Genomic DNA, 12,500 nt, shown 5'->3' on the forward strand with positions numbered 1-12,500 from the left:
TTGAAGCGAGCTTTAACATAGCCTCACAAAAAATAGTCTAAATGCGTACACTATCCAATTGACCGGCCCCGAAAGTGAAATAAAATGTTCACCGAACTCGCCTCTCAATAAGTCGATTGTTACGCGTGCTGTGTGGCATATGGCACCGTCTTGTTGAAACCACATGTCATGCAAGACAATTTCCTGTATTTTCAGCAAATATAGTTGGATATCATCTCAAGGTACAGCTCACCATTCACAGTTAGGCTATGCTTCCCATTATATTTGAAGAAGTACGATTCAATGATGCCACCAGCCCATAAACCGCACCAAACTGTAAGTTTTTCTGGATGCATTGGTAGCACTTGCAAGGCCTCTGGCTGATCTTCACTCAAAAATCGAAAATTCAGTTTATTTACGTACCCATTGAGCCAAAAATGGCTTTGTCCATAAAATGGAAGAAGCCCAAGATGAACGCGATGATGATGAGAGATCGGTTAATATGGGAGCTATATGAGGTTAAAGACTGATTTGGACGGTACTTGGCACAGTTGTTGAAAGTCATAACGGAACACTAAGTGCAAAATTTTAGCCAAATCGGATGAAAATTGTGAATTCCAGCGGCTCAAGAATTAAAATTGAGAAATCGGTTTATATGGGAGCTAAATTAGGTTACAGACCGATTCGGACCGTACATGGCACAGTTGTTGGAAGTCATAACGAAACACTTTCTGCAAAATTTTAGCCAAATCGGATGAAAATTGTGAATTCCAGGGGCTCAAGAATTCAAACTGAGGGATCGGTTTATATGGGAGCATGGGAACAGGTTATAGAATGATTTGGACCATACTCTGCACAAATTTTGGATGTCATAACGAAACACTCTCTGAAAAATTTTAGCCAAATCGGATGAAAATTGTGAATTCTAGGGGCTCAAGAATTCAAACTGAGGGATCGGTTTATATAGGAGCTATAACAGGTTATGAACCGATTCGGACCGTATAAGTTATATATAAGTATATCGAAGTTATAACAAAATACTATGTGAAAAAAAATTGGGTGAAAATTGGGGCTTCCAGTGGCTCAAGAAGTCAAATCAGGAGATCGGTTTATATGGGAGCTAAATCAGGTTGTAGACCGATTTGGACCGTACTTGGCACAGTTCTTAGAAGTCATATGGGAACACTATGCCCAAAATGTTAATCAAATCGGATCAAAACTGTGGCATTTAGGAGGTTGTAGACCGATTTGAACCGTACTTGGCACAGTTCTTAGAAGTCATATGTTAACACTATGCCCAAAATGTTAATCAAATCGGATCAAAACTGTGGCATTTAAGAGCTCAAGAAGTCAAAACGGGAGATCGGTTTACATGGGACCTATAACCAAATCTGAACCGATATAGCCCATTTGCAATCTTCAATGACCTACGACAATAGTAAGTATCTGCGCAAAATATCAAGCGGCTAGCCTTACGCGTTCGACCGCTATGGTGATTTCGGCAGACTGACGAACGGACGGACATGGCTAGATCGATTCAGAATGTCGAGACTATAAAGAATATATATGCTCTATAGGGTCTTAGATCAATATTTCGTGGTGTTACGAACGACATGACTAGATTAGTATACCCCTTGCCTATGGTGGTGGATATATAAAATTATCAAGCCTGTAGGCTTATAAATGTCTGTTTGGCAAGCAATTCAAAATTTGACATGCTCAATGTGATCAAATTTCCAACTCCATGAACCAGGCCCTGGTTCAAATATGGTCCCCAAATTTTGCATTCTTAATGGAAATGGAAGTTTCATGTCCATATCTCTATCCGTTTAAAAGTTCCAGAATTTTTTCCACGTTTTTTCGATTTGGCAACATTGTGCAGCTTTTATTACCCAATTTTGCTAATTTTTGACCTTTAGGCTTTTCGAAATCCGTGTTCAATATGTTATTACTTACCAAAGAATTTATTGTGATATAAAAAACTGGCCCATACCATTGTGACATGATGGTATACATGTAGAAATGATACCTGACGATTTTTCTTACGCAATACAAATATCACCTACAAAAATATAAGGATATAATAATTAGAACAAAATGAAAATTCTTCAACTTTTCTTACAGTGTCTGACAGATCCAAGACTTTGCTCATGTAGCACATGTATGTTATGTGTAATAGTCTCATGGTGGGTGTGGAAACGTCTGTCTTAGGTATGCTCATGCATAACCAATTGTAGAGAGGATGTTGAATGTAGTGCCGCATGAACTATAGAAATACATTAAAAGGAAGGAAAAAATTAGAGTAATAGAAGTAAAAGAGTGCTAAATTCGGCGGGGCCGAATCTTGTAAATTCACCTCCATGGATTATGCAGAAATTTTTACGGACCAAATTTCTACAAAATCAGGCAAAAAATTTAAATTATCAATCGATTTCGACCATATTTGGCACGATTTTTGGAAGTCGTAACGAAAAACTACATTAAAAATTTCAAGCCCATCGGATAATAATTACAGACTATAGGGGCTCAAGAGGCCTATTTGGCAGATACACTTATATAGAAACAAAGGCCACCGTAGCGCAGAGGTTAGCAAGTCCGCCTATGATGCTGAACGACTGGGTTCGAATCCTGGCGAGACCATCAGAAAAAACAAAAAATTTCAGCGGTGGTTTTCCCCTCCTAATGCTGGCAAAATTTGTGGGGTACTATGCCATGTAAAACTTCGCTACAAAGAGGTGTCGCACTGCTGCACGCCGTTCGGACTCGGACCTTATCATTGAGCTTAAACTTGAATCGAACTGCACTCATTGATATGTGAGAAGTTTGCCCCTGTTCCTTAGAGGAATGTTCATGGGCAAAAAAGAAAAAAAAACCTTATATAGAAACAAATATCCGGTTTTAGACCAATTTTAACTATACTCAAAACGATTATTGGGAGTTGTACGAGGTTACCTTTTACATTTCGGGATTAGAGAACAAAAACAAATATTAATCATCGAAAATCGCTTTATTGTTTTTCAAAACATTCCCCATTAAGATCTATACACTTTTGCTTTTGAACCAATTGACGCAGCTATTTTGCCACTCTGATTGAGGTAGCTCCAAAACATGCATTCTGAACGCATTAAACCGCTTCTTCAGGTGTCGAAAATCATTGACCTCTCATTCAATTTTTAACGTACGGGAATAAAAAGAAGTCATTCGGTGTAAAGTTAGGACTATACGGCGGATGAATCATCAAATCGATAATTAGGATGCTAAAAAATGCAGTTGTTTGAGCCGATGTGTGAGAGCTCGCATTGTCGTGCTGAAGAGTGATCCTCCATCGGCGGTTGGTTTTCCTGATTCCTTGGAAGACAACTGACAAAACAAGTAAAAAGGCATTAAGTTCGGCCTGGTCGAACTTTGGATGCCCACCACCACGGGTATATATGAAAACCTCCTCTTGGCACAATCCGGTGAAAATTGGATAGCTTGAAAATCGGATACTAAGTGGGACAATAAATATAAGTCACTGTTGAATTTTGTATTTCAAATTTCAACAAAATCGGGTAATATATAAAGCTATTATGAGCATCATACCCTTAATCGGCACATCGGTCTATATGACAGCTAAATCTAAATACAGTCCGATCTTTATCATATATGGGTCGGATAGAGGGTGGCCTAAAACTAGTTACAGTTTCAAATTTCAGCGAAATCGGTTAAAATATAAGGCTTTTATGGGCTTCAGTCCCCTTATCGGCAGACCGGTCTATATGACAGCTATATCTAAATATAGCCCAATCTGAACCATAGTTAGGTCGGATGTTGGGAAGCTTAAAACTGCACAATATTCCAAATTTCAGCAATATCTGAAAAAATTCTATCTTTTATGGGCCTCAGACCCTTTATCGGGAGATGAGTCTATATGGCAGCTATATCTAAATATAGTCCGATCTGAACCACCTTTAGGTTGGATATCGGGAGGCTTAAAATAACCCACTGTTTTAAATTTCAGCGAAATCGGGTAATAAATAAAGCTTTTATGGGCTTCAGACCCTTTATCGGGAGATCGTTCTATATGGTAGATATATCTAAATACAGTCCGATCTGAACCATATTTTGGTCAGTTATCGGGAAGCCTTAAACTACTCACTGTTTCAAATATCAGCAGAATCGGATGAAAAATTAAGTTTTTTTGGGCATTAGACCCTTTATCGAAAAATCGGTCAATATAGCAGCTATATCTAAATATAGTCCGATTTGGCCCGTTTAAGATCTTAACCAGCACAGACACGTCAAAAAGACGTATCTGTGTCAGCTCAATCACTCAATGTTTGAAGGCTCTAGAGTGATTACAACAGACGGACGGACAGACACACGAACATCGTTAAATCGTTTTAGAATTTTACGACGATCCGAAATATGTATACTTTGTAGGGTCGGAAATTGCTATTTCGATGTGTTGCAAATGAGTCATTCCATGAGTCATGAATATACCCCGTATCCTACGGTGGTGGGTAAAAAAATGGTGGTGTACCACTCAGAATTGACTGTTCCGCCTTTTTCTAGTGGTACGATTGCGACATGTCCGGTTATTCCGAAAAAACAGGCGATCATTTGCTTTGAATTGCTTCGCGCCCGAGCAACTTTTGTTAGATTTGGCTCGTCTTGTAACACCCACACAGCCGACTCCTATTTACTATCGGGCTCATACGGGAAATCCACTATTCATCACCGGTCACGATGTCATGGAAGTGTTTCCAAGCACTGCGATCGTATTTTTGGAGCATTTCTTTTGACCAATCGACACTAGCCTTTTTTCGAGCGATTGACAAATTGCGGATCCGATGCTTATAATTTTTTTTGACAGTCAAATGTTCATGCAATATTGAATGCATGACGATCTTGCAAAATCAGATGGCGCACTGCATCAATGGTTTTTGGAACAACAACTGATTTTGAATGACCTTCACGAAATTCGTCTTAGAATGAACTACGACCTCTGTTGATTTCACCATAGCATCGATAAAGACTGGTCCTTGAGGGAGCTTCATCGCCAAAAATAGAATTAAATTCATCGACGCACTGTTGTTGAGTTAATCCATGTCGAAAGTTCCAAAAACTAATCGCACGAAAATATTCACGATTTAATTTAATTTTTTTGGGTGAGATTAATCTTTTAAGTAACTGTAAACAACACAAATAGCGCTCGTATGTCAAAATGTTATAATAACGTATAACCTCAAAAATATTAAGCTTTGCGATAGAGCTGTCTGTTGGCAGATTGCAACACAAGGTATGCAATAAAGAGTGAAAAGGCGTTAAGTTCGAATGGGCCGAACTTTGGATACCTACCACCTCGGGTATATATGTAAACTACCTTTCGTCATAATCCGGTAAAAAATTCATAATTTATGCCCTTATAGCAGCTATATCGAAATATGGTCCGATTTCGACCGAATTCGGCACGGACGTTGAGTGGTCTGATAAGTACAATTCACTATTCTTTTTATTGTCGAAAAGCCTAATATAAGGCACTGTGTCATTTTTAGCGAAGTCAGATTATAAATGCGCCTTTTAGGGACTTTAACTTCAATTCATATGGCAGCTATATGCAAATCTGAACCGATCTGGGCCAACTCACTGTCCCATAATTCGGCGGAATCGGAAAAAAATGTGTCTTTTATGGAATTAATACCTTAAATCGAGAGATCGTTCTATATAGCAGCTATATTCAAATCTGAACCCATCACTAACACAACTCACTGTCTGAAATCTTGGCAACATCGGACAATAAACTCGCCTTTTATGGGCCCAAGACCTTAATTTAAGAGATCGGTCTATATGGTAGCCATATCCAAATCTGGACACATCTTTGCCAAATTGGAGAAGGACGTCGAAGGGCCTAACACAACACACTGTCTGAAATTTTGACAACATCGGACAATAAATGCGCTTTTTATGGGTCCAAGACCTTAAATCGGTCTATTGTATATGTCAGCCTTATTCCAATCAGATCAGTCTTTATTCAGATATAGCAGTCATATAGAGCGATCAGCTTAAGCCTATAAAACTGCATTTATTACCCGATTTTACTGGTATTTGACACAGTGAGTTGTATGTAGCCTCCCGTCATTCGGCCAGCATATGGTCGGATTATATTCAAATATAGCTGCCCTATAGACCGACCTTCCAATATAGAGTCTTAATCCCACAAAAAGCTGATTTGTTGTCTGATTTCGCTAAAACTGCGAATTGTATAAGAGTTCTCGGGACCTGACCAAAGTTGAGCACGTTTTTATTGGTTTTATATAAAAATTTTGTAAAGATAGGATATAAATTTAGGCTACTGCAGCTCAAAAAAGGGTCATATCGGATGAAAATTATTTATAGGAGCTATATCTAAATCTGTTAAAAATCAAATCCTTGGACGATAAAAGGGACCTGGACAAAATTGTATGACAATCGGATCGATTTGGATCTTGATCTCAAGAATTCATTAACAGACTAACGTAGCTAGATCGAATCAGTGAGTGATTCTACGCCGATCGGTATGTTTATCAATAAACTTCTTAGTGTTGCCAACAAATGCCTGTATCACAGTGGAGCGGCATACTTAACATACCACTCTGAAGGGGAAAATTATATAATTATATCATTTTTCTCCCAAGTTGTGGACGACTATATAGACTTTTAACTTACCCCAATGAAGATATAAATATTCAGCATAACTTGTCCAATATTATAAAGTCTCATTAGAGATTTAAGTTTGTATGCCTTTTGTTTGGCCATATAATTGGGACCAATTTTTTTCACAAAAATCACATAGGACACCAAGAGCAGTATGACATTCAAATAACTATTGACCAAGGTTAGATCGGTCATTCGGGGATCTAAAATGTAGGCAAAAGATGAAATTTATTGAATCCCCACTACTCCAACCGCTCTACTTACCATGTCCTGCTATGGAGAAATGACCTTTCAGTTCGCGTATAAGTAATTTTAAAATAAGCATTTTCAAAATACGTCAGTATAACACTTTGTTCTCGTTAAGAGGATTCCGAACGACTGATGAATTGTCCAGTGGAGGGTCTTACGAATCAACTTGGTGTAATGTGAAGTTCAATTCATATGCAAATGTAAATGGGGGGCCTGGAACATATTCTTGAAAACATGCTAATCGATTGTTATTGTGTAATTTGTAAAGTGTAAAAACGAATTAAGAAAATTATAAGCTTTTGTAAAACCAACACAAAGTGGCTTGAATTAAAATGAAAAGAGTTCCAAAGTTGCTTTATTTCCTGGAGTCAATGACTTCCAAATGAACCTATGGCTGGGATTCATTATTTGGCGGAACTTTGTGAGAAAATTTGGCATACAACGCCGCACATGCAAACTAAAAACCAGTAAGGAAAGGCAAAAGTCAGGCGGAGCCGACTATATAATACCCTACACCTACCCTACAATTATAAATTCGGGCAATATATAAATATATATGTATATGAGAACTATATCTAAATCTGAACCGACTTTTAAAAAGATCGTTTGAAAGTTGATGTTACTACGACCATAAAATTGCAAATCCTGGGAATCGCAAATCCGTATTTTGATGGAATCTCACGGCTGTGTTAAGATCAGTAACGAAAGAGACCATGTCAAATTTTGTGCAGATCGGTTGAAAATTTTAGCTACTACGGCCATTTGAATGCAAATTGGGCGATACATATATATGGGAGATATATCTAAATCTGAAGCGATTTTGATGAAATTTTGCAGATAGTTTAAGATCAGTAACAAAACAATCCGTGCCAAATTTTGTGCAGATCTGTGAACATTTTAGCTACTACAGCCATTTAAGTGCAAATCGGGCGATACATATATATGGGAAATATATCTAAATCTGAACCGATTTTGATGAAATTATGCAGATAGATTAAAATCAGTAACAAAACAGTCCGAGCCAAATTTTGTGCAGATCGGTTGAACATTTTAGCTACTACGGCCATTTAAATGCAAATTGGGCGATACATATATATGTGAGCTATATCTATATCTGAACCGATTTTGAAAAAATTTTGCAGATAGGTTAAGATCAGCAAGAAAACAATATGTTCCAAATTTTGTGCAGATCGGTTGTAGGTTTTACGGCGATTTAAGTGCTAATCGGGCGATACGTATACAAGCGCTATATCTAAATCTGAACCGATTTTTACCAAAATCAATAGCGTTCGTCCCTGGGACAACGAAGTGGTATGTGTAAAATTTCGTGATGATTGGACAACAAATACGACCTGCACTTTGATAACAAGAATACATGGGCTCACAGACGGACAGAGGGACATGGCTAAATCGTATCAGAAAGTGATTCTGAGTCGATCGGTATATTTAACAATGGGTCTAGTTCTTCTCTTTCCTAGCGTTGCAAACATATGCACAAACTTATAATATCCTGTACCACACTGGTGGTGTAGGGTATGACAAGTAAAAGCGTGTTAAGTTCGGCCAAGGCGAATCGTACATGCCCCCCAACATGGATTGCAAACAAAGAAGAGAGAACAAGTAAAAAGGCGTTAAGTTCAGCCGGGCCGAACTTTAGATACCCACCACCTAGGGTATATATGTAAACCATTTTTCATCAAAATCCGGTGAAAATTCTATACCTTATGTCCCATAGCAGTTATGTCGAAATATGATCAGATTTGAACCAAGTACTAATAAGAACAAGTCATTGTTCAATTGTGTATAACAAAATATTGGTCTTTTAAGAAGCTATATCTAGAAATAAACCGATCTGAACCATATACAACATGGATGTCGAAAAGCTTAACATACATCAATGTGTCAAATTTCAGTTAAATCGGATTATAAATGCGCCTTTTTTGATCGATCTAGACCAAATGCAAAAATATGTGGAACGGCTTAACTTTACTCTCTGTCCCAAATTTCGAAAACATCGGAGAAATAAATTCGCCTTTTATGGGCCAAAAACATTAAATCGAGTGATCGGTCTATATGACAGCTATATCCAAATCTGAATTGATCTGAGTGAAATTGAAGAATGATTTCGAAGGGCCTAACACAACTCACTGTCCCAAATTGCGGCGACATCGGACAATAAATGCGCTTTTTATGGAGCTGTATCAAGCTATAGAACGATTTAGACCAAATCAGACGCGTATGTTGAAGATCAAGGGAGAAGCAGTGGTACAAAATTTCTGCCAAATCGGATGAGAATAGCGCCCTCTAGAGGCTCAATTAGTCAATATACCAGATCGGTTCATATGATAGCTATACCAGGTTATATACCGATTAAGTACAGTTGTTGGAAGCGATATTAAAACACCACGTGCAAAATTTCCAACAAATTGGATGAGAATTGCGCCCTCTAGAGGCTCAATAAGTCAAGATTCCAGAACGGTTTATATGACAGCTATATTTGTGCCATACTAAGCACAGTTCTTGGAAATCATAACACACCACCTCATGCAAAATTTCAGGCAAATTGGATGACAATTGCGCCCTCTAGTGGCTCAAGAAGTCAAGACCCAAGATCGGTTTATATGGCAGCTATATGATGTTTTGAACCGATTTGAACCATATTTAGTACAGATGTTGGAAGCGATATCAAAACACCATGTGCAAAGCTTCCAACAAATTGGACGAGAATTGCGCCCTCTAGAGGCTCAAGAAGTCAAGATCCCAGATCGGTTTATATAGCAGCTATATCAAAACATTGACCGATTTGGCCCATTTGCAATCTCAACGCACCCACACTGATAAAAAGTATTTGTGCTAAATTTCAAGCGGTTAGCTTTACTCCTTCGAAAGTCAGCGTGCTTTCGACAGACAGACGGACGGACAGACAGGCGGAAGGACATGGCTAGATCGACTTAAAATGTCATGACAATCAAGAATATATATACTTTATGGGGTCTTAAACGCATATTTCGAGTTGTTACAAACAGAATGACGAAATTAGTATTCCCTCATCCTATGGTGAAGGATATAACAAATAAAAGCGAGTCAACTTTGGCCGAGCCCGTTATTACTTTATAGGCAAACAACGGGAAAGACTTGCTATGTTATTGACGTTATGTCAGGTTATGGACCAATTGGGGGAATGCAAACGGGAAATTTGTTTATATGGGAGCTGAATTGGTTTATAACCTGATAATAGACGAATTCAGCTCATACTTCAGCCAATATTGGAGGTCACAGGAGAAGTCATTGTGCAAAATTTTAGCAAAATCGGACCATAATTGCTCCAGTTAGAGGCTCAAGAAGTCAAATCGGTCGATCGGTTTATATGGTAGCTACAACTTGCTAAGAACTTATTTGAACCATACTTGACACGGCTGTTGGCAGTCATAGCGAAATTTTACGTGCAATATTTCATCCAAATCGGGTGGTAATTGCACCTTCTAGAGGCTCAAGAATTCTAATCGAAGATCGATTTATGTGACAGCTATATCAAAACGTGGATTAATATGGCCCATTTACAATCCTAACCGACCTACACCATTCAGAAGTATTTGGGCAAAATTTCAAGCTCCTAGCTTTACTGCTTCGACACTTAGTGTGCTATCGACAGACAGACGGATGACCTGATAGACGGACGGATATGGGTAGAGCGACTTAAAATGAAATGAAGACCTAGAGTATATATACTTTATGGAGTCTTAGATGAATATTTTGAGTTGTTACAAACGGAATGACGAAATTTGTATACCCCCTTCCTATGATGGAAGGTATGAAAGTGTTAATCACGTGCATGAAATTTATTAGTATGCATTTATTTTGAATAGAAAACAAAATTTCTTGTTGACATTAAAAAATTCTGTTTTACATAAATTTTTTTTTTTGCCACAGCTTTCTCTTTGAATGTAGTAGTGTTAAATTTGTTATGTGAACATGATGTACAATGGGTCAATTGATTTGATGTATTGTCCATAACCCTCTCTTTTGAGTTATGATGTGTACAATTTTTATATATTGAAGCTTATATAAGGGCAAGTGTATGGGCAGGCCAGAAGCATCAAACATGCTCAAAAAGATTCTGTACTTCCCCCCATGACAACTAACTCCTCCGAACCTATCGGCTTTATCCTTAAAACACACTTCCGGCATGAGGGAATTGAAGTGCGAACTGCAGGAACTTAGATTAAGAAAAGCATCGAGACCGGAAACATATTAGCCCAGTTAAGGTTACATAGCATTATTAACCCTTTAGAGCATTATTAACCCTTGTTTAGTGCTCATTTATAAATTGTGCCTTTACTTTAGGTTAATGATGGAGAAAAGTAAGTGTGGTGTTAGAGCGAAAGACCTTAGACCCAAAAGCCTCTCATCATTTCTGTGAGAAGTTTGCCCCTGTTTCTTAATGGAAAGTTCATGGGCAAAATTTGCATTTATTTCTGCTAAAGATGCTAGAAAAGCTATATATTCGAAACAAGTAAAAATGCGTTAAGTTCGGCCGGGTCGAACTTTGAATACCCACCACCTCGGGTCTATATGTAAACCACCTTTCATCAAAGTCTGCATAACTTATGCCCCATAGCAGCTATATCGAAATATGTTCCGATTTGGATGAAATACCAATAAGTACAAGTCATTGTTCAATTCTGTATAACTAAATATTGGACTTTTTAGTAGCTATATCTACATATAAACCGATCTGAACGATATACAACACGGATGTCGAAAAACCTAACATAGGTCACTGTGTCAAATTTCAGTGAAATTGGATTATAAATGTGCCTTTTATGGGGCCAAGATTTTAAATCGAGATATCGGTCTATATGGCAGGTACATTCAAGTCTGGACCGATTTGGGCCAAATTTTGGAAGAATGTCGAAGAGCCTAACACAACCCAATGTCCCAAATTTCGGCGACATCGGACAATAAATTCGCTTGTTATGGCCCTAAAACCTAAAACCGAGAGATCGGTCTATATGGCAGCTATATCCAAATCTCGACCGATCTGAATCAAATAGAAATAGGTTGTCGAAGATCCCAACACAACTCACTGTCCCAAATTTCGGCGACATCGGACAATAAATGCGCCTTTTATGAGACCAAAGCCTTAAATTGGGAGATCAGTCTATATGGCAGCTATATCCAAATCTGGATCGATCTGGGCCAAATTTAATAAAGATGTCGAAGGGCCTAACACAACTCACTGTCTCAAATTTCAGCAAAATTGGATAATAAATGAGGATTTTATAGGCCAAGGACCCTAAATCGGCGGATCGGTCTATATGGGGGCTATATGAAGATATAGTCCGATATAGCCCATCTTCGAATTTGACCTGCTTATGGAAAAAAAAAGAATCTGTGCAAAGTTTCTGCTCAATATCTTTATTTTTAAAGACTGTAGCGTGATTTCAACAGACAGTTGCTATGCTATTGGAGCTACATCAAGTTATGGTGCGATTCGGACTACAATGGAATGAATGTTGTAGACTACAGTAAAACTCATTGTGTAAAATTTCAGCCAAATCGAATAAGAATTTCGCCGGCTAGCTTTACTCCTTCGA

General features: G+C 38.1%; 1 protein-coding gene across 1 annotated transcript in view; it reads right to left on the reverse strand.

Moving 5' to 3' along the window:
* LOC106092388 (elongation of very long chain fatty acids protein 1-like) overlaps positions 1–7,049 on the reverse strand; it is a 10,307-nt gene extending 3,258 nt beyond the window's left edge. Inside the window, exons 1-4 of the mRNA XM_013259233.2 lie at positions 6,919–7,049; positions 6,667–6,857; positions 2,102–2,245; positions 1,936–2,041 (exon numbers count right to left, since the gene is read on the reverse strand). Coding sequence (XP_013114687.1) covers positions 1,936–2,041; positions 2,102–2,245; positions 6,667–6,857; positions 6,919–6,979 — 502 coding nt within the window. The 5' untranslated portion in view covers positions 6,980–7,049. The remainder of the gene's footprint in view (positions 1–1,935; positions 2,042–2,101; positions 2,246–6,666; positions 6,858–6,918) is intronic.
* Positions 7,050–12,500: the final 5,451 nt, after the last annotated feature.

This window comes from Stomoxys calcitrans, chromosome 4 (assembly GCF_963082655.1).
Source record: "Stomoxys calcitrans chromosome 4, idStoCalc2.1, whole genome shotgun sequence".
Taxonomy (NCBI): Eukaryota; Metazoa; Arthropoda; class Insecta; order Diptera; family Muscidae; genus Stomoxys; species Stomoxys calcitrans.